We start from the raw sequence: 24,091 nt of genomic DNA, 5'->3' as shown, positions 1-24,091 counted from the left end.
AAAATACCCAAGAAAGAAAAAAAAACAACGCTGCTTACTTTGTCTTTTTTATGATGTGATGCAAATGGTAACGAACGATTGCGCTAAGGGATCCAGGATGGGCAAATGAGACGAGTTTGAAAGTAGCGCTAGAACAGGCAGTTGCATTACATGGGCTGCTGTTGTTTACACAAAAACATATCTACAATTTGGGGTCAAATATTCAACATCAAAGGAAGAGGGAAACAGTGGTATGAAAGATAAACATCTGATATTAACTGAATTGTTGGTTCAAAATTTAGTTTTGAACTCCTAGCATCTAAGGATAATTTTATCTTATATATAAAATTTAATTTGCGTTTGTTTGTTTAACGGTTTGTTTGTTTGTTCCGTATAGACTCAAAAACGAATGAACCGATTACCTTGAAATTTTCATAGATTGTGTAGGTTTTTTGATATCGGGGGTGGGGCGGACCCTCCCCCTTACCCCAAGAGTACTTCCCAAAAATAAAAGTGGACCGATCGTTACGATATGGGATTCAAATGAAAGTTACCCAAGTACCTGGGGGGCCGCCCCAGCCCAAAAACCCCTTAAAATAGGTTTATTTGACGATCATGACAATATGGGACTCAAATGAAAGGTATTCGGGAGTAGATTACGAATATGGTCAGGAAGTAGGAATAGGCTTTTTAATTTATTTTTTCAAGTTTTTTTGCCTGTTAGGGCGAGATCATTAAATTTTTACAATTTTTGTTTGTTTCTCTTTCGAGACGAGCTAAATGATCGTAGATGCAAATGGAAAAGGAAAGCCAAAGGTAACAACACAGACCAACCACTATGGGACGCGTTTCGTCTTTGGTTAGAAGACTTTTCAACCATATTAGGTGTGATGGCTTCAAGGACCGTGCGTTGGTATGTTGTATTTCAATCGTATTAATTGTGAAAACGCACCTGATAACAGAAGGGGGCGGACCCTCCACCGTTACCCCAAAAATACCACCCAAAATCAAAAGTGGATCGATAGGGACAATATGGGTATCAAAAGAAAAGTATGAGGGAGTAGATAACAAATCTGGCATACAAATTCATGTCGAATTACAGAGGGTCACCCCACCCCACAAAAACGCCCAAAATGGCCACCTTAGCCATTCACGGATATGTGGGACTTGTTTGTTCCGCATAGGCTGAAAAACGGCAAAACCGATTTTCTCAAAATTTTCGCATATTGTGTTGGGTGGTCTGGAAGGAAAATTTTTCGGTATCGGAAGGGGGACGGAACTTCCCCCTTATTCCAAACACACAACCCAAACTGAAAGGTATTCGGGAGTAGATTTCGAATCTGGCATGGGACTCGGTTTGTTTGTTCCGTATAGACTGAAAACCGATTTTCTTGAAATTTTCGCATATTGTGTAGGTTAGTCTGGAAGGAAACAAAGGTTATATAATTTTTCGGCATCGGATGGGGGACGGACCCTCCCCCTTATGCCAAAAACACAACCCAAAATCAAAAGTGGACTGATCGGGACAATATAGGTCTCAAATGCAAGGTATTGGCGAGTAGAATACGAATATAGTATTAAAATTTGTGTCTAAGTACCCATCGGGCCGCCCCAACCCCAAAACTCCCCCAAACAGACATATAGGACTTTCATTTCAATATGGGGCTCAAATGAAATGTTTTCGGGAGTAGATTTCGGTTTCAGGTTTAAACTCAATGATAAGGAACGTTTTTCTATAGCCAAGTCCGAACGGCGTCGCGCAGCGCGACACCCCCTTAGGGGAAAATTTTTTAAATGACCATGCATGGCATTGTACCTCGCAAATGTCGACAACACTAAGGGGGGTTAAACACTGCTTTGTCCGATGTTCTCGGCAGGATTCGAACGCTTTCAGCATCATAGGCTACAATGGCACGAATTCGATATCCGAATTCAGGGCGAAGTGTCCCCACCCAAAAAGATATTAGAGAGTTAAAAAAGGCGCAGCTGAGCGGGCGCGGTACGGCTAGTACTTTATAATAAACTTATCATAGTGGCGCACACAGTTGATAACGCATATTTTTCGCGACTACTTTTTTGAAGCACTTCTAGTGTAAACTTTGTATACCCTCCACTAAATTCGTCATTCTGTTTGTAACACCTCGAAAAATGCGTCTAAGACCCCATAAAGTACATATATTCTTGATTTTTATACCCACCACCGACGGATGGGGGTATATTCATTTTGTCATTCCGTTTGCAACACATCGAAATATCCATTTCCGACCCTATAAAGTATATATATTCTTGATCAGCGTGAAAATCTAAGACGATCTAGACATGTCCGTCCGTCTGTCTGTTGAAATCACGCTACAGTCTTCAAAAATAGAGATATTGAGCTGAAACTTTGCACAGACTCTTTTTTTGTCCATAAGCAGGTTAAGTTCGAAGATAGGCTAAATCGGATTATATCTTGATGTAGCCCCCATATAGACCGATCCGCCGATTTAGGCTCTTAGGCCAATAAAACCCACATTTATCATCCGATTTTGAAATTTGGGACAGTGAGTTGCGTTATGCCCTTCGACATCCTCCGTCAATTTGGCTCAGATCGGTCCAGATTTGGATATAGCTGCCATATAGACCGATCCTCCGATTTAGGGTCTAAGGCCCATAAAAGCTACATTTATTATCCGATTTCGCTGAAATTTGGGACAGTGAGTTGCGTTAGGCCCTTTATGGTTTTGGGCCCATAAAATGCTTATTTATTGTCCGATGTCGCCGAAATTTGGGGCAGTGAGTTTGTTTAAGCCCCTTGACATACTTCTGCAATATCGCACAGATCGGTTCAGATTTGGATATAGCTGCCATATAGACCGATATCTAGGTTTTAGGTTTTGGGGTCATAAAAGACGCATTTATTGTCCGATGTCGCTGAAATTTGAGACAGTGAGTTTGGTTAGGCTCTTCGAAGTCCTTCTTCAATTTTGCCTTGATCGGTTCACATTTGAATAGAGCTGCCATATAGACCGATATCGCGATTTAAGGTCTTGGCCCCATAAAAGGCGCATTTATAATCCGATTTTACTGAAATTTAACACAGTGACTTATGTTAGGCTTTTCGACATCCGTGTCGTATATTGTGCAGATCGGTTTATTTTTAAATATAGCTAGTGTACTTTTAGTATTTGGTCCAAATCGGAACATATTTTGATATAACTGATATGGGACATAAGGTATGAAATTTTCACCGAATTTTGATGAAAGGTGGTTTACATACATACCCGAGGTGTTGGGTATCCAAAGTTCGGCCAGGCCGAACTTAACGCCTTTTTACTTGTTTTAAGTCATTCTAGTCTGTCGAAAGCACGCTAACTTTCGAAAGAGTTAAGCTGGGCGCTTGAAATTTTACACAAATACTTTTTATTAGTGTAGGTCGGTTGAGATAGTAAATGGGCCAAATCGGTCCATGTTATGATATAGCTGTCATATAAATCGATCTAACGTCTTGACTTCTTGAGCCTCTAGAGGGCGCACTTCTTATCCGATTTGACTCAAACTTTGCACGTGCTGTTCTGCTGTTACTTCCAATACCTGTGCTAAGTATGGTTCAAATCGGTTCAAAACCTGATATAGCTGCAATATAAACCGATCTGGGATCTCGAATTCATGAGCCTCTAGTGAGCGCAATTCTCCTCCGATTTGGCTGAAATTTTGATGTTATGACTTCCAACAAATGTGCTCAGTATGGCGCAAATCGGTGCATAAACAGATATAGCTGCCATATAAACCAGTCTGGGCTCTTGACTTCTTGAACCTGTAGAGGGCGCAATTCTCATCCGATTTGACAGATATTTTGTACAACGGCTTCTCCCACGGCCTTCAACTTACGTGTCCAATATGGACTGAAACGATCTATAGCTTGATACAGCTCCTATATAAACCGATGTACCGATTTTGCTTCTTGAGCCCCTACAAAGCGCAAGTCTTTTCCGAATGGACTGAAATAATTCTACAATATTCAGCATTCAATCAATTTATGGTCCGAATCGTTCTTTTTCATTATTCTTTGTTTGCCTAAAAAGAGATACCCCGCAAAGAACTCGACAAATGCTATCCATGGTGGAGGATATATTGTATAAGATTCGGCCCGGGCAAACTTAGCACATTTTTACTTGTTTTAAAAATGTTGCATAAGTTATGGGGAAATGTCCTACTAAACAAAATCAGCGATTTTTTTGCTTCAAAATCTGTTATCTAAAAGAAGTAATCACCAAAAAATTTTATTTAGTGACAGTGCTAAGGAATAGTGGCAGAGCGGCAGATATAGGCATTTGATGGGAATTAAAACCAGCCCACAATGATTACTAACTCGAATTTGTTGCCAGCTTAGCCCCAATAGACCTCACTAAACGGAAACTTCGTCGAGATATATGTGGCGTGGCTTGGGAAAAGCTGCGCATTCGTTAAATGGACCTCCCCATATATTCATAGTAATGTTTAACAGTATTCATGGCAATAACTAGCCAAAGATCCCTGACTACATATTGGGTTGCCCAAAAAGTAATTGCGGATTTTTCATATAGTCGGCGTTGACAAATTTTTTCACAGCTTGTGACTCTGTAATTGCATTCTTTCTTCTGTCACTTATCAGCTGTTACTTTTAGCTTGCTTTAGAAAAAAAGTGTAAAAAAGTATATTTGATTAAAGTTCATTCTAAGTTTTATTAAAAATGCATTTACTTTCTTTTAAAAAATCCGCAATTATTTTTTGGGCAACCAAATATATGCAATTCAATTTCTTCCAACCCACTGTGCTTCTCTTTGGCAGCTATAAGCACCAACTTTTTTTACCAACAACAACAACAGAGCCTCATCAATCCTTACAAATAATGCTCTGTTGCTTCTTGTCTCCCCATACACCGTCATTACTGCCCTAAAATAACAAACCAACAAAAACTGAAATCTACAACAAATCGTTGGATGCGTGTGTGCCCCCTTTATAATTAGAAACTATTTTAAGTGAACCCAATAAAAGAAACGGTTGCACATGCGCAAGGCGCAAGAACAACTTCAAATAAGGCAAACGCACACATGTGCATGGTTTTTTCATTTGGTGTTTTCATTGAAGTGTGGATGAAGCCTTAAGACATACGGACTGCAATATCAACAATCCATAGAATGATGCTGTTTAAGCGTCATCAGGTGCTGGGGGTCTCTTTTCCATGATTATTTATTTACAATTTAGAATGTCTTGTTGTTGTTGTTGGTGCTGCTGCCGTTGACTATGTTGTCGTCCCCAACTCCCAATTGTCATAATTGTAATTAGAATTTAGTAGTGAGGCATTTATTGCAGCTCAACAATTCTTTTTTAACTCTCTCCTTCTCCCTTTCTCTCTCACACACTCATCTGTAGTATTGCATTCATAAGGGATTGTCTTTCCTTAGCACACATACACACACACATACTACTAGATTTTCTCAATTAATAAGACCGCAAACGAAGTTTATTATTTTTTTGGGAGGCGTTGAATGGCTCTCTTTGCCTAGTGTCGCGTCTTCTACGGCTAGTCGACAGCCGAAAATGTAACCTCAACAGCAAAATCATAAAAAATCTTGCATGTCAATTGAATTAATACTCAAGTGTGAAAGCAACTCATATGGGGCACTATAGAGAAAATTACACTGGAGTTTTGTCTTGAAAATTTCTACCAAACATTTTAGTGAAATTTTCTCTGAATACAAGATTTTCGGGAAATTTTCTTCAAAGAAAATATGTTAGCAAAATGTTTTCTAAAGACAAAATGTCAGAAAATTTTTTTAAAGGCAAAATTTCAGTGAAATTTTCTTTTAAGACAAAACCTTAGTGAAATTTTCTCTAAAAACAAAATATTAGCAAAATTTTCTCAGACAAAATTTCAGTGAAATTTTCTCAAAAAGAAAACAACATTTTAGTGAAATTTTTTCTTAGGACAAAATTTCAGTGAAATTTTCTCTATATACAAAATTTTAGTGAAATTTTCTCTAATATTTTTTCTTAAGACGAAATTTCAGTGATTTTTTTTAAGACGCAATTTCATTGAAATTTTCTTTAAAAACTAAATTTCAGCAAAATTTTCTCTAAGACAAAATTTCGATGAGTTTTTCCTAAAGACAAAATTTCGATGAATTTTGTCCTAAAGAAAAAATTTCAGTGAAATTTTCTTTTGAGACAAAACCTTAGTGAAATTTTCCCTAAAAACAAAATATTAGTAAAATTTTCTCAAAGACAAAATTTCAGTGAAATTTTCTCAAATAAATAAATTTTAAATTTTTTCTTAAGACGAAGTTTCAGTGAAATTTTTTCTAAAGACGAAATTTCAGTGAAATTTTTTCTTAGGACGAAATTTCATTGAAATTTTCTTTAAAAACAAAATGTCAGTAAAATTTTATCTAAAGACAAAATTTAGATGATTTTTTTCCTTAAGACAAAGTTTCTGTGAAATTTTCTCTAAGGACAAAATTCCCGAAAAGACAAAATTTTTGTGAAATTTTCTCTAAAACAAAATTTTATTGAAACTTTCTCTTAGGACAAAATTGTAGTGAAATTTTCTCTAACAAAAAAATTCTATGAAATTTTCTCTAAAGAAAAAATTTCAGTGAAATTTGCTATAAAGACAAAATTTCAGTGAAATTTTCTCTAAAGACAAAATTTCATTGAAATTTTCTAAAAAAAAAAAAAATTCACATTGCAGACATTGTCTCTAAAAACAAAATTCCAGTGAAATTTTTTTTAAAGACAAAATTTCAGGGGAAATTTTTTTAAGACAAAATTTCAGTGAAATTTTCTTTAAAGACAATAACATTTCTTCTAAAGACAAAATTTTAGTGAAATTTTCTCTTAAGACTATACTGCAGTGACATTTTTTCTTAAGACGAAATTTCAGTGAAATTTTTTCTTAAGACAAATTTCAGTGAAATTTTTTCTTTAGACGAAATTTAATTGAAATTTTCTTTAAAAACAAAATGTCAATAAATTTTTCTCTTAAGACAAAATTTCGATGAATTTTTTCCTTAAGACAAAATTTCAGTAAAATTTTTCTTAAAGAGAATATTTTAGTGAGATTTTCTCTTAACACAAAATTGTAGTGAAATTTTCTCTTAACACAAAATTCTAGTGAAATTTTCTCTAAAAACAAAATTTCAGTGAAATTTTCTCTAAAAACAAAATTTCAGTAAAATTTTTTCTTAAGACAAAATTTCAGTGAAATGTTTTCTTAAGACAAAATTTCATTGAAAATTTCTCTTAAGACAAAATTTCTGTGAAATTTTCTCTAAATGCAAAATTTCATTAAAATTTTCTCTAAAGATAAAATTGAAGTGAAATTTTATCTAAGGCTAAAAAGGTAAATTTTATCTAAGGACAAAATTTCAGTGAAATTTTATCTAAGGACAAAATTTCAGTGAAATTTTATCTAAGGACAACATATCAGTGAAATTGTATCTTAGGACAAAATTTCAGTGAAATTTTTTCTTTAGACAAAATTTTAGTTAAATTTTTTCTATAGACAAAATTTTAGTGGAATTTTCTCTTAAGACAAAATTTTTGTGAAATTTTCTCTTTAGACAAAATTTTACTGAAATTTTCTCTTAAGACAAAATTTTAGTGAAATTTTCTCTTAAGACAAAATTGTAGTGAAATTTTCTCTAAAGACCAAGTTTAATTAAAATTTTCTCTAAAGACAAAATTTCATTAAAACTTTCTCTAAAGACAAAATTTCAAAGAAATATTCTTTAAAGAACAAACCCTAGTAAAATTTTCTCTAAAAACAAAATTTTAGTAAAATTTTCCCCAAAGATTAAATTTTAACGAAATTTTTCCGAAGACAAAATTTTGCCATTTTTTCACTAAAATTTTGTTCTTAAAGAAAATTTTGCTGAAATTTTTCTTAAAAGAAAATGTCACTTCGATTTTGTCTCTAGAAAAATTTTTCTTTAAAATTGTGTCTCTTTTGAGAAAATTTCACAAAAGTTTTGTCTCAAAAAAAATGTCACTGACATTCTTTATGTAGAAATTTTTTTCTAAATAATTGTCTTTAAGAATTTCAACTTAATTCTGTTTGTCAATTTTCATACATATTCTATATTTTGTCTTAAGAGAAAATTTTACTCAATATTCTATGTAAAGCCCCATATATATTCCCTTTGCCCAAGGCTTTAATAAATGGATTTGAAAATAAATTTCAATTCGATGGGGGTTTGAAGATCCTCCTCTTGTTGTTTTTGGTGTTCAATGTTTTTTTTTACCCTCCACCATAGGATGGGGGTATACTAATTTCGTCATCCTGTTTGTAAAACCTCGAAATATGCGTCTAAGACCCCCTAAAGTATATATATTTTTGATAGTCATGACATATTAAGTCGATCTTACCATGTCTGTCCGTCCGTCCGACCGCTCGTCCGTCCGTCTGTCTGTCAAAAGCACGCTAACTTTCGAAGGAGTAAAGCTAGCCGCTTGAAATTTTGCACAAATACTTCTTATTAGTGTACGCCGGTTGGGATTGTAAATGGGCAAAATCGGTCCATGTTTTGATATAGCTGCCATTTAAACCGATCTTGGGTCTTGACTTCTTGAGCCTCTAGAGGGCGCAATTCTGGTCCGATTTGCCTGAAATTTTGCACGTGGTGTTTTGGTATCACAACAACTGCATTAAGTATGGTTTAAATCGGTAAATGTTTTGATATAGCTGCCATTTAAACCGATCTTGGGTCTTGACTTCTTGAGCCTCTAGAGTGCCAATACTTATCCGATTGAAATGAAATTTTGCACGACTTGTTTTGTTATGATATTCAACAACTGTGCTAACTATGGTTCAAATCGGTTCATAACCTGATATAGCTGCCATATAAACCGATCTTGGGTGTTGACTTCTTGAGCCTCTAGGGGGCGCAATTCATATCCGATTTGGCTGAAATTTTGCATGAGGTGTTTTTTTATGACTTTCAACAACTGCGCCAAGAATATTTCAAATAGGAGCATAACCTGATATAGCTGCCATATAAACCGATCAGGGATCTTGACTTCTTGAGCCTCTAGAGGGCGCAATACTTATCCAATTTGGCTGAAATTTTGCAAGGCGTCTTTTGTTATGACTTCCAACAACTGTGCTAAGTATGGATCAAATCAGTCCATAACCTGATATAGCTGCCATATAAACCGATCTTGAATCTTGAATTCTTGAGCCTCTAGAGGGCGCAATTCTTATCCAATTTAGCTGAAATTTTGCATGAGGTGTTTCTTTATTATTTCCAACAAATGTCCTAAGTATGGTCCCAATCGGTCTATAACCTGATATAGCTGTCATATAAACTAATATGGGGTTTTGACTCCTTGTGCCTCTAGAGGACACAATTCCTATCCGATTTGGATGAAATTTTGTATGAGGTGTTTCTTTATGATTTCCAACAACTTCATACAGCTCAATATCAAGAAATTTCTTTCGTTTATTCTTTGTTTGCCTAAAAAGAGATACCGGCAAAAGAACTCGACAAATGCGATCCATGGTGGAGGGTATATATAGGATTCGGTTCGGCCAAACTTAGCACGATTTTACTTGTTTGGGTTCAAAACCTTCAAAGAGAGATCTAAACCGATCTGGGCCAAATTGAAGAAGGATGTCTAAGGGCCTAACACAACTCACTGTCCCAAATTTCAGCAAAATCGGATGATAAATGTGGCTTTTATGGGCCTAAGACCATAAATCGGCGGATCGGTCTATATGGGGGCTATATCAAGATATAGTCCGATGTAGCCCATCTTCGAGCTTAACCTGCTTATAGACCAAAAAAGAATCTGTGCAAAGTTTCAACTCAATATCTCTATTTTTAAAGACTGTAGCTTGATTACAACAGACAGACGGACGGACATGGGTAGATACTTTATGGGGTCGGAAATGGATATTTCGATGTGTTGCAAAACTTCAAATCCCAGTTATCATCATACTCCATCACTCAATCGCAACATTAAACCAAATTTAAATATAATTCTTGTTGAAGGCATGTTGCCATTTTTAATACGAATTTCATTATTGTCTTGTCCCATCTGTTACAAATTACCATGTAAAGTTGAAAAGTGCAACCTTTATTCCATGCACCATTTGTGTGGCAAATATTTTTACTTTTCCATAAAACAAAAAAAAACAACCAACAACACTTTAAAAAAATAAAACTGTCATGAATCAATAAATATATGATTTCAATTATTGTTAATATCAATAATTGCTATTATGAAAGCGATGACAACCTGAGCCCAGTGCATCATGATTTACTTTCATTTCCAAAGAATTCAAAAACCGAATACACTCACACACATGGACATTATATTGAAATGTATAATTAAAGTGTATTAATATCATTTGGAATGGCAAATAGTTTCATGCTTCGCCATATATAAACATAAATTAATCAAATTAAGACAGGAAAAAAAATTATATTAACCCTATGGGGACCGAATTAAAAGTGCAGAAAATAAGGACACATAATAAAAGAAAACTTGGAAAAAATTTTATTTCTTAAAAAAATCGAGTGATATTTGCTGAGGAGTTTTGGGTTGCCGATTTGTAGTCTCATGTCATGTCCCTGCTCTTCTCAACACATTGGCTTGAGGCATTTTTGAAGAGCGACACCTAGATCCACATTTATATGTCAGCTCTGTATATAACTTCCATATACCTTTCGTTTGAGGACCAATTTGAAACATTTACAATTTCAACCAGCATTCATTCGTTCAATGCCATCGTAATTTCGGCAAAAGGAAGGGCGGACCTGGGATTTTTTTATATTTTTGGTATATATATTAAAAATTTCACATTTTTTATACTCACCGCCCCATCAAGGGTTAATATGTTGCATACTGACAACAATTATTGACATTGTACTGTGATACCTATGTATATTGCACAACAAATGACTACCATCAATAAATACAAATTAAGTTGAAACTTTGTTTTTTTTCTTTGCCACAGTCATCGCCGCCACACACATAATGTGTGTCCTATAAAAATACATTGAAGGATAATCAGCATACAACGATGCTGTAGCGCCACATTGAATATGGAAGCCATGCCACAAATGGCAGGGCAAGCATTTAACAGAAATAAGTTTAAACAACACCAGCAACAACAACTTTAAAAAATACATTTATGTTAATTAAAAGTTAATTTTGTGTGTGTGTGTGTTTTTTTAATGGATTGTCTACCTTTGCTGCTAGCAAATAAGATTTACATTGGTTTCTGAGTAAAAATCGAGATTTAATGAATATGATCATTTCGCTGTTTGACTTGTTTTTGATATCAACAGCCTACAAATAGTATTCATATTAAATAAACTAAAGCATACTTTTAGGCATTTGATGTTATAACAGATGTTAGAAGTTATACGAAATTAATTTAACAAACACTGTTATATTGGGTTGCCCAAAAAGTAATTGCGGATTTTTCATATAGTCGGCGTTGACAAATTTTTTAACAGCTTGTGACTCTGTAATTGCATTCCTTCTTCTGTCAGTTATCAGTGTAAAAAAAGTATATTTGATTAAAGTTCATTCTAAGTTCTATTAAAAATGCATTTACTTTCTTTTAAAAAATCCGCAATTACTTTTTGGGCAACCCAATATATTAGCTGTGTTTTATTATAGTGCAGTGCAATGAAATTTGTATGAAAATGATATCTATACACGACAACAAAGTTCTGGATAAATTACTTGTGCAGGCTAATGAGGAACATCTCACATCATTTGTTATACCCACCACCGAAGGATGGGGGCATATTAATTTTGTCATTCCGTTTGCAACACATCGAAATATCCATTTCCGACACTATAAAGTATATATATTCTTGATCAGCGTAAAAGTCTAAGACGATCTAGCCATGTCCGTCCGTCCGCCTGTCTGTTGAAATCACGCTTCGGTCTTTAAAAATAGAGATTTTGAGCTGAAACTTTGCACAGACTCTTGTTTTGTCCATATGCAGGTTAAGTTCGAAGGTGGCCCATATTGAACCATATTTTGATATAGCCCCCATATAGACCGATCCGCCGATTTAAGGTGTTAGGCCCAAAAAAGCCATATTTATAATCCGATTTTATTGTGTTAGGCCACTTGACATCCTCCTTCAATACGGCACAGATCGGTCTAGAATGGGATATAGCTGCCATATAGACCGATCTCTCGATTTAAGGCTTTGGGCCCACAAAAGCCACATTTATTATCTGATTTTATTGACATTTGAGACAGTGAGTTGTGTTAAGCCACTCGATATCTTTCTTCAATACGGCTCATATCGGTCCAGATTTGAATATAGCTGCCATATAGACCGATCCCTCGATTTAAGGCTTTGGACTCTTAAAAGGCGTATTAATTGTCCGATGTCGCCGAAACTTGGGACTGTGAGTTAAGTTAGGCTCCTCGACATCTTTCTGCAATATAACACAGATCGGTCTAGATTTGGATATAGCTGCCATATAGACCGATCTCTCGATTTAAGATTTTGGGCCCATAAAAGGCGCATTTATTGGCCAATGTCGTCGAAATTTGGGACAGTGAGTTATGGTAAGCCCCTCGACATACTTCCGCAATATGGCACATATCGGTCCAGATTTGGATATAGCTGCCATATAGACCGATCCCTCGATTTAAGGCTTTGGACTCATAAAAGGCGCATTTATTGTCCGATGTCGCAGAAATTTGGGACAGTGAGTTAAGGTAAGCCCCTCGACATACTTCCGCAATATGGCACATATCGGTACAGATTTGGATATAGCTGCCATATAGACCGATCCCTCGATTTAAGGCTTTGGACTCATAAAAGGCGCATTTATTGTCGGATGTCGCCGAAATTTGGGACAGTGAGTTAAGTTAAGCCCCTCGACATACTTCCGCAATATGGCACATATCGGTACAGATTTGGATATAGCTGCCATATAGACCGATCCCTCGATTTAAGGCTTTGGGCTCATAAAAGGCGCATTAATTGTCCAATGTCGCCGAAATTTGGGACAGTGAGTTAAGTTAAGCCCCTCGACATACTTCCACAATATGGCACATATCGGTCCAGATTTGGATATAGCTGCCATATAGACCGATCCCTCGATTTAAGGCTTTGGACTCATAAAAGGCGCATTTATTGTCCGATGTCGCCCAAATTTGGGACAGTGAGTTGTGTTGGGCCCTTCGACATTCTTCTTCCAGTTGGCTCAGATCAGTTCAGATTTGGATATAGCTGCTATATAAACCGATGTCTCGATTTCAAGTTTTGGGTCCATAAAAGGCGCATTTATTGCCGGATTTCGCCGAAATTTGGGACAATGAGTTGTGTTAGGCCATTTGACATCATTCTTAAATTTGGCCCATATCGGTCCAGATTTGGATATAACTGCCATGTAGACCGATCTCTCGATTTAAGGTTTTGGGCCCATAAAAAACGCATTTATTGTCCGATGTCGCCGAAATTTGGAACGGTGATTTGTGATTTGATTTGACCCTTCGATATCTTTCTTCAATTTAGCTCAGATCGCTCCAGATTTGCATATAGCTGTCATATGGACCGATTTCTCGATTTAAGGTTTTGGGCCCATAAAAGGAGCATTTATTGTCCAATGTCGCCGAAATTTGGGATAGTGAGTTAAGTTAAGCCCATCGAAAATTTTCTGCAATTTGGTCTAAATCGATCAAGATTTGCATATAGCTGCCATATAAAGTTTTGGATCCATAAAAGGCGCATTTATTGTCGGATTTCGCCGAAATTTGGGACAGTGAGTTGTGTTAGGCTCTTCGACATTTTTCTGCATCCGGATTTTGGCGAAAGGTGGTTTACTTATTAGATCTACAGATACCAAGCCTTGTAAGTAAGTTATTAATAAACTTTCTTACGATAGTGTTGATGATGGAGAAGGAACAGGGTATTGTGCGGGTACTGATATCGGGAGCGACGAGGAGTGCTGCAAGAACATCACTGAATGCGAAACTTGATCTAAGCCCTTTGGACTTGTATGTGGAGGGCGTTGCGTTGAAAACAGTCTTCTGACTAAGTGTCAGGAACTCGCGCTCTTCGGATTTCGGACATTCGTTTGCTCTGGGGTAGGCCGATGGCATGGGACGACTACATGGCATTAACAACGCCGGATGGATCTTTCTTAGATGGTAACTTGGAATTTATCTTCTCGGAGAGGTAGCAGGGGGGCTGGGGCCGTCCTGAACTTCACTGGTCCTTCTATATTCGCGAATTGGCCCAAGTTGAATGAGGGCACTGGGGCAGAGGTTTTTATTGAATTCCTAGGGTTTAGAGAGGTACTAGACTTCTGGGCTGGTGTAGTGTCTTTCGTATCCCCAATATCTTTACACAAAAATAACAAAATAACGCAAAATAATACCAGTAAGGAAAGGCAAGAGTAGCCGGTGCCGACTATATAATTCCCTATACCACCTAGTGTATGTTGTACTTTTTATATGTAGAGTTTTATGAAATTTTGCACAAATATGGAGACGTCAAAGAAAACACCCCATGCCAAATTTTGTAAAGATCGGTAAAAAATTGTGGCTTCTACAGCCTTAAAAGACCATATCGGATGAAAGATGTATATGGGAGCTATATCTAAATCTGGGCCGATTTTAATGAAATTTTGCACGCATATGTAGACCTCAAATAAACTACCCAATGCCAAATTTTGTAAAGATCGGACGAAAACTGTGGCTTCTACAGCCTTTAAAAGACATATCGGATGAAAGATATATATGGGAGCTATATCTAAATTTTAACCGATCAAAATCAATAGCGTTTGTCCTTGGGCCAAAAAAGTGACATGTGCAAAATTTCGTGACAATCGGACAACAAATACTACCTGCAATTTGATTACAAGAATACATGGAATCGAATCAGAAAGTTATTTTGAGTCGATCGGTATACTTATCAATGGTTCCAGCATTTCTCCTTCTTAGAGTTGCAAACAAATCTATATTACCCTGTACCACAGTGGTGGTGTAGGATATTAAAATCAATTTGTGTTTGTTTGCTTGTGTGTTCCTTAAAGACTCAGAAATGGCTGAACCGATTTTCATAATGATCCCGTGGTGAAAATAGCGTACTACATTTTTTGATATCTGAAGGGGGAGCGGACCCTCCCCCTTACCCTAATTTGGGACAAAGTTAGGGTAACAAAACAAACAACCCCCAAACAGGACTTGTTTATTGACCATGGCTATGTGGAGCTTAAATTAAAGGTATTTGAGTGTAGAATACGAATCTGATATCCAGATGTGGGAGCAAGTGTTTAGGGGGCCGCCCATGCCCGAGAACATACCCCAAAGAAGACAAATTTACGACTATAGTAATGTGGGACTCAAATGAAAGGTCTTTGGAAGTAAAGCACGAATCTGATATCAATATTCGGGAAAAGTGTTTATGGGGCCACCCACCCCCCCATAACACCACCCAAATAGGAAGTATTTGCCGACAATTGCAATATGAGGCTCAAATAAGAGGTATTTTAGAGTAGAACACGATCCTGATATATTGAGTTGCCCAAAAAGTAATTGCGGATATTTTAAAAGAAAGTAAATGCATTTTTAATAAAACTTAGAATGACCTTTAATCAAATATACTTTTTTACACTTTTTTCTAAAGCAAGCTAAAAGTAACAGCTGATAACTGAAAAGAATGCAATTACAGAGTCACAAGCTGTGAAAAAATTTGTCAACGCCGACTATATGAAAAATCCGCAATTACTTTTTGGGCAACCCATTATATTTTCAAAGCCAAGTCACTGAGAGGCCGCCCCATCCCCCAAACCGGTCATGTTTGCCGACTATGGAAAAATGGAGCTCAAATGAAGGATATTTGGGAGTAGACCATGAATCTGACATCAACATTCGGGACCAACTGTCTCGTCCCGGTACTATAACAACCCCCAAGTAGGACGTATTTGCTCACCAAGACAATTTTGGTCTTCAAGACAGTGGAGATTTAAAAAATGCTATTTGAGAAAAGAGCACAATGCTGATATTTTTTCAGGGCCAAGTGTCTGGGGGACCACTTCCCCTCCGAAAACACCCCTAAATCAGACATCATGAGAATATCGGGCTGAAATAAAGTATTTTAAGAATGGAGTACAACTTACATTCAAACTTAAACTCGTAGACCTATAAAGATCATATGGGATTCAGATAAAGGCACCTATATTGTTAAACTGTTAGTCAAGCGATATACTATTGGGTTGCCCAAAAAGTAATTGCGGATTTTTCATATAGTCGGCGTTGACTCTGTAATTGCATTCTTTCTTCCGTCAGCTATCAGCTGTTACTTTTAGCTTGCTTTAGAAAAAAAGTGTAAAAAAAGTATATTTGATTAAAGTTCATTCTAAGTTCTATTAAAAATACATTTACTTTCTTTTAAAAAATCCGCAATTACTTTTTGGGCCACCCAATATTTTCGTAGCATGGTATTTCACTAAAAGCTCTTTAATTGTCGAAAATAAATATTCCAAGAAAAATTTTGTTTCATATAAAGTAAAAGAAGGCGCAGCGTAGTGGGCCCGCTCCAGCTAGTTTACATATATAGCGTCCAAACAATAAAGGCAGAATTTATAACATTTTCCATCTAAACACATGTCTTATCATTTCAACAAAAGGATTTATTGCATATTTCCATTATTTTATAATTGTTATGCTTTTATTATAATAAAACAATTAAATATATTTTTTAAATAAAACATTGACGAAACATCTGCTAATCAATGGCAATGTCCCCATAAACTACTGGTCTATGGCCATATGGTCACAAACACCGCCAGTTCAACTCTTGTCACTTTCGATATGACTGCGATAGATGATGGGTTGCTGGGATAAGGCAGATGATTCCGTATAGCATTTCGATAGAGTTTTATGGACACACGTGCGTCGTTCGTAGTTCCATGTGAATTCGTAGGGACAGCGCATTATCATGAGGAAACCATTCAAACAGTAATGATAGTACTCGCAGCGCTGCGGATGGGGCATGTAATCGTAGACACCTTTGCGGCAATTCAAACGTATCGAATATGGCAACTAAAAGAATTAAAAAAAAAAAAAATAGAAATAATAAATAAATAAAAGCAAGTAAAAACTCATTCGTTCCGGTGGAACTACCGGGATCGTTTTATATGAGGGATGTGTTAAGATATAGTCCGATAAAGGCCATCTTCGAACTTAACCTGTCTATAGACAAACAAGTAAAAAGGCGTTAAGTTCGGCCGGGCCGAACTTTGTATACCCACCACCTGGGGTATATATGTAAACCACCTTTCGTCAAAGTCAGGTGAAAAATGCATACCTTATGCTCCATAGCAGCTATATCGAAATATGTTCCGATTCGGACCGAATACTAATAAGTACAAGTCATTGTTCAATTGTGTATAACAAAATATTGGTCTTTTAAGTAACTATATCTAAACATAAACCGATCCGAACCATATACGACTCGGATATCGAAAAGCCTAACATCAGTCACTGTGTCAAATTTCAGTGAAATCGGATTATAAATGCGCCTTTTATGGGGCCAAGACTTTAAATCGAGATATCGGTCTATATGGCAGCTATATCCAAATCTGGACTGATCTGAGCCAAATTGGAGAAGGATGTCGAATGGCCAAACACAACTCACTGTCTCAAATTTCATCAAAATCGGATAATAAATGTGGCTTTTATGGGACTAAGACCCCAAATCGGCGGATCGGTCTATATGGCAGCTATATCCAAATCTGAACCAATCGAAGCCAAATTCAAGAAGCATATTGAAGGAACTATTACAACTCACTGTCTCAAATTTCAGCAAAATCGGATAATAAATGTGGCTTTTATGGGACTAAGACCCCAAATCGGCGGATCGGTCTATATGGCAGCTATATCCAAATCTGAACCAATCTAAGCCAAATTCAGGAAGCTTATTGAAGGACCTATCACAACTCACTGTCTTAAATTTCAGCAAAATCGGATAATAAATGCGGCTTTAATGGACCTAAGTCCCTAAATCGGCGGATCGGTCCATATGGCAGCTATATCCAAATTTGAACCGATCTGAGCCAAATTGAAGAAGGATTTTGAAGGGCCTAATATAACACTCTGTCTCAAATTTCAGCAAAATCGGACATTAAATGTGGCTTTTATGCGCATAAGACCCTAAATCGGCGGATCGGTTTATATGGCAGCTATATCCAAATCTGGACCGATCTGAGCCAAATTGAAGAAAGATATTAAAGGGCCTAATATAACACTCTGTCTCAAATTTCAGGAAAATCGGACATTAAATGTGGCTTTTATGCGCATAAGACCCTAAATCGGCGGATCGGTTTATATGGCAGCTATATCCAAATCTGGACCGATCTGAGCCAAATTGAAGAAGGTTATGGTACGGCCTAACATAACTCACTGTACCAAATTTCGGCGAAATCGGACAATAAATGTGCCTTTTATGGCCCCAAAACCTTAATTCGAGAAATCGGTCTATATGGCAGCTATATCCAAATCTGGACCGATCTGTGCCATATTACAGAAGTATGTCGAGGGGCTTGACTTAACTCACTGTCCCAAATTTCAGTAAAATCGGACAATAAATGTGGCTTTTATGGGCCTAAGACCCTAAATCGGCGGATCAGTATATATGGCAGCTATATCCAAATTTAAACTGATCTGAGCCAAGTTGACGAAGGATATCGAAGGGCCTAACACAACTCATTGTCTCAAATTTCAGCAAAATTGGATAATAAATGTGGCTTTTATGGGCCTAATACCCTAAATCGGAGGATCGGTCTATATGGCAGCTACATCCAAATCTGGACCGATCTGTGCCATATTACAGAAGTATGTCGAAGGTCCTAACACAACTCACTGTCCCGCCATCGGACTATAAATGCGCCATTATGGGCCCCAAACCTTAAATCGAGAGATCGGTCTATATGGAAGCTATATCCAAATCTGGACTGATCGGAGCCAAATTGAAGAAAAATGTCGAAGGGCCTAACATAACTCACTGTCACAAATTTCAGCAAAATCGGACAATAAATGTGGCTTTTATGGGCCTAAGACCCTAAATCGGCGGATCGACCTAAGACCCAAATCTGGACCGATCTGAGCCAAATTGACGAATGATATTAAAGGGCTTAACACAACTCACTATCCCAACTTTCAGCAAAATCGGATAATAAATGTGACTTTTATGGGCCTAAGACCCTAAATCGGCGGATCGGTCTATATGGCAGCTATATCCAAATCTGGACCGATCTAAGCCAAATTTAAGAAGGATGTTGAAGGTCCTGACATTACTCACTGTCCCAAATTTCAGCAAAATCGGATGATAAATGTGGTTTTTATGGACATAAGACCCTAAATCGGCGGATCGGTATATAATATAGGATCGGTATATAGTATAGAACTTAACCTGCTTATGGACAAAAAAAGAATCTGTGCAAAGTTTCAGCTTAATATCTCGATTTTTAAATACTATAGCGTGATTTCAACAGACAGACGGACGGTCATGGCTAGATCGTCTTTGATTTTTACGCTGATCAAGAATATATACTTTATAGGGTCGGAAAGGGATATTTCGATGTTTTGCAAACGGAGATTTGAGGGACTACTCCCCCCGAGCCCCGTTGAAGAGTTTTCATTCGCCAAGCACCAGCATGGATTCCGAAGACTGCATAGCACAACAACTGCTTTGCATACCATCACCGCACTCATTAGCAGTGGCTTCAATCAGCCCAGGTCATGTGATAGAATGGTCCTCGTGGCACTGGCCCTATCGAAACCATTTGATACCAGAGGTCAGCCATGCCAAACTATTTGAGGACATCGCCAACGCCTGCATGTGTGGTCGCCAATCATTTGTGGAATTTATGGATAAGAAGGCAAAATCCCCTGGAGTGAAACAGGGAGTTCCCCAAGCCAGGATGATAACTGCGGCACTGTTTAACCTCTACCTATCGCCTATCGGGATAGAGGAACTTAGGGAGGCCTATTATTGACCGATTAGGACAAAACTTGGCACTGATGTTGTAAGTCGTGAGATATGATTTAGAATCAAACTTCAACCAAATCATGTGCAAATTTAGGCTTCTAGGGGATCAAGAAGTCAAAACCGGAGACAGGTTTATACGGGGGCTATATCTGCTTATAGACAGATTCGGATCAATTAGGGCATGGATGTTGGTCAATCATTATACAAATTCCAAATCTCAGCCAAATCGGATGACAATTTAGGCTTCTAGGGGCTCAAGACGTCAAATCGGGGGATCGGTTTATATGGGGGCTATATTAGTTTATGGACCGATTCGGACCATACTTGACATTAATACTGGAAGTCATAACGTAAGTCTTTCTTCAAAAGTTCAGCCAAATCGAATGAAAATTGAGCCACGTAGGGGCTCATAAAAGTCAAATCGGGTGATCGGTTTACATGGCGGCTATATCCAAATCTGAACCAATATGATCCATTTGCTATCCGGAGTCGGTTTATATGGGGGGCTATATCAGTTTATAGACCGACTAGGATCATACTTGGCATGGGTGTTGGAAGTCATAACACAAGTCTTTATTTCAAATTTCAGACAAATCTGAAGAAAATTGAGGCTTCCAGGAGCTCAAGAAGTCAAATCCGGGGATCGGTTTATAGGGGGGCTTTATCTGTTTATGGACCGATTCGGATCATACATGGCAAAGATTCTAGAAGTCATAACACAAGTCTTTGTTCCAAAGATCAGCCAAATCAGACGAAAATAAAGACTCCTATTGGCTCAAGAAGTCAAATCGAGGGATCGGTTTACATGAGGGCTATATCCAAATCTGAAATAATATTATCTATTTGCATTCCGGGGATCGGTTTATATGGGAGCTATATCAGTTTATAGGTTCGTACTTGGCATGGATGTAGGTAGTCATAACGCAAGTCTTTGTTTCAAATTTCAGACAAATCTGAAGAAAATTGAGGCTTCCAGCAGCTCAAGAAGTCAAATCCGGGGATCGATTTATAGGGGGGGCTTTATCTGTTTATGGACCGATTCGGATCATACATGGCAAAGATTCTAAAAGTCATAACACAAGTCTTTATTTCAAAGTTCAGCCAAATCGTACGAAAATTGAGACTCCTATGGGCTCAAGAAGTCAAATCGAGGGATCGGTTTTCATGGGGCTCATATCCAAATCTGAACCGATATGATCCATTTACAATCCCCAATGACCTACATCAATAGCAAGTATCTGTGCAAAATTGAAAGCGGCAAGCTTTACGCTTTCGACCGCTATCTTGATTTCGATAGACGGACGGACGGACATGGCTAGATCGACTCAGAATGTCAAGACGATCCAGAAAATTTATACTTATTTTGGGGTCGCAGTTCAATATTTCGAGGTGTTACAAACGGAATGACTAGATTAGTATACCCCAATCCTTTGTTAGTGGCTATAAAATTGGAAAATAATGTGACCTTGAAACTGTCCAAAAAATATCTCCCATGCGTCTCAAATTTGTTATACCCTCCACCATAGGATGGGGGTATACTAATTTCGTCATTCTGTGTGTAACACCATCCATATTTTGATATAGCTGCCATATAAACCATTCTTGGGTTTTGACTTCTTCAGCCTCTAGAGGGCGCAATTCTCGTTCGATATAACTGAAATTTTGCAGGTAGTGTTTTTGTGGCACTTCCAACAACTACGCTAAGTATGGTTTTAATCGGTCCATATTTTGATATAGCTGCCATATATACCAATCTTGGGTCTTGACTTCTTCAGCCTCTAGAGGGCGCAATTCTCGTTCAATTTAACTGAAATTTTGCAGGTAGTGTTTTGGTGGCACTTCCAACAACTACGCTAAGTATGGTTTTAATCGGTCCATATTTTGATATAGCTGCCATATAAACCAATCTTGGGTCTTGACTTCTTCAGCCTCTAGAGGGCGCAATTCTCGTTCGATTTAACAGAAATTTTGCACGTAGTGTTTTGGTATCACTTTCAACAACTGTGTTAAGTATGATTCAAATCCGTTCATAATCTCGATCAGCTGTCATATAAACCGATCTTGGATCTTGATTTCTTGAGCCCATAGAGCGCGCAATTCTCATCCGATTTGGCTGAAATTTAGCATGAGGTGTTTTGTTATGACTGCCAATAACTGTGCTAAGTATGGCGTGAATCGGTATAGAACCTGATATAGCTGCCATATAAACCGATCTGGGATCTTGACTTCTTGAACCTCTAGAGGGCGCAATTCTCATCCGATTTGGCTGAAATTTTGTACAATGGCTGCTTCCCGCATGACCTTCAACATACGTGTCTAATATGGTCAATAGCTTGATACAGCTCCCATATAATCCTATCTCCCGATTTTGCTTCTTGAGCCCCTACAAGGCGCAATTCTTGTCCCAATAAACTGAAATATTACACAATGACTTCTACAATGTTCAGCATTCATTTATGGTCCGATTCGGACTATAACTTGATATAGCTCCAATAGCATAACAGCTCTTATTCAATATTCTATGTTTGTCTAAAAAGAGATAGCGCGCATAGAACTCGACAAATGCGATCAATGGTGGAGGGTATATAAGATTCGGCCCGCCCGAACTTAGCACGCTCGTACTTGTTATAATTTTTTATTTGACTAATACTTACCTTACACTTGTTTGGCATTTTATGATCACATATTTCCGTTTCCGAATTAAAATATGAATTTTTGGGACACAGCATAGGTATGGCTATGCCATTGTAGCATGTAAAGAAGGCAGCACATGAATCCTGATGAGGAATATGACGTATACCTCGATTAGCCTTGTCACATTTGGGGGCATTTGATAAGTGAATTATGTTCTCTTCCAATTCACTTGACACTTCCACCGTGCCCCCGAAGCCAGTATCATCTCCTTCAATTGAATCCCCCTCCAAAGATTCGACATTTTTATCACCCTCGGATTTTTGGAATGTCTCGTCGAAAATACTGACAACTCCGTCGCCCTCCACAATGTCGCACTGCACATTTTCGGGATCATCACAAATACCTTGAGCCTCATTGAAAAAATTGCCACCCAAGCATTCACCTTCAAATGAAGATTCGCCATTGCAATAAATATATTTGGAGCAACTACGTTTGCTGGACACAAATGTATCGAGCTCTGTGATGCCAAGACATTCGGAGTATTCCAGAGTTTTCGAAGAACTTGGCGGCGCAATAATGGCTATAATGATAATAGCCTTAAATATTTTGGGTAAATGGTAACACATTTTTTTTTTTTTGTCTTTTCCACTTTCTATTTTTTTTTTTTTTTTGCTTAGTTTCCTGTTTTGTTGCAATAAGTCTTTTGTTTAAATTTTCACAAAAATATGCGTAATGAGTTGACAATGGCCTAAATAGATGCACGGTTCGCAGCAAACTTCCACCCGTGTTAATTTATTCATCAACCTCATGCTATTTCTGCCTCAAAATAGAATTAATCAAGAAGCCATGTTCAATCAGTTGGTTTGTCCGTCCATGCCTCTTTTGTGATCAAATCTTATCAACCAATTTCGCTTGAGAAATGTGTTATACTTGTGTAGTTATAAACAATGTTTTATAGTACAGTGGTAGTAGAGTCACATAAAACATTAAAAAAAAGAAAAAGGAAAAGGAAAGAGATTCACTTTAATAGTTTACTGGTTAATTGACTTTTTTTGCCTCCGAATTCCATTCCATGATAAGAGATCCCCTGTTTTATACTATCGTTGGAACATTGCACAGCTATTTGCACAAAGAGTGGAATTTAAATCAACGTCAGTGCCAATTAACCTGACTTTTACGAAGGCCACCGTAGCGCAGAGGTTAACATGTCCTCCTATGATGCTGAACGCCTGGGGTTCGAATCCTGGCGAGACCATTAGAAAAAAATTTTCAGCGGTGCTTTTCCCCTCCTAATGCTGGCAACATTTGTGAGGTACTATGCCATGAAAAACTTCTCTCTTAAGAGGTGTCGCACTGCGGCACGCCGATCGGAGTCGGCTATAAAAAGGAGGCCCCTTAACATTGAGCTTAAAACTTGAATCGGACTGCACTCATTGATATATGAGAAGTTTGCCCTAGTTCCTTAGTGGAATGTTCAT

The 24,091-nt window shown here is 37.5% G+C and overlaps 1 protein-coding gene across 1 annotated transcript; it reads right to left on the bottom strand.

Annotated features, from left to right (window-relative positions):
• Positions 1-16,758: 16,758 nt before the first annotated feature.
• LOC106082588 (peritrophin-44) lies at positions 16,759-23,243 on the bottom strand. The gene is made up of 2 exons (XM_059362625.1): positions 22,634-23,243; positions 16,759-17,032 (listed from the first exon to the last, which is right to left on the bottom strand). The coding sequence occupies exons 1-2, from the start codon at positions 23,237-23,239 to the stop codon at positions 16,781-16,783; spliced, it is 858 nt and encodes a 285-aa protein (XP_059218608.1). The 5' UTR covers positions 23,240-23,243; the 3' UTR covers positions 16,759-16,780.
• Positions 23,244-24,091: the final 848 nt, after the last annotated feature.

The sequence above is a fragment of the Stomoxys calcitrans genome, chromosome 2, assembly GCF_963082655.1.
Source record: "Stomoxys calcitrans chromosome 2, idStoCalc2.1, whole genome shotgun sequence".
NCBI lineage: Eukaryota > Metazoa > Arthropoda > Insecta > Diptera > Muscidae > Stomoxys > Stomoxys calcitrans.
This window is presented reverse-complemented; position numbering and strand designations above follow the sequence as displayed.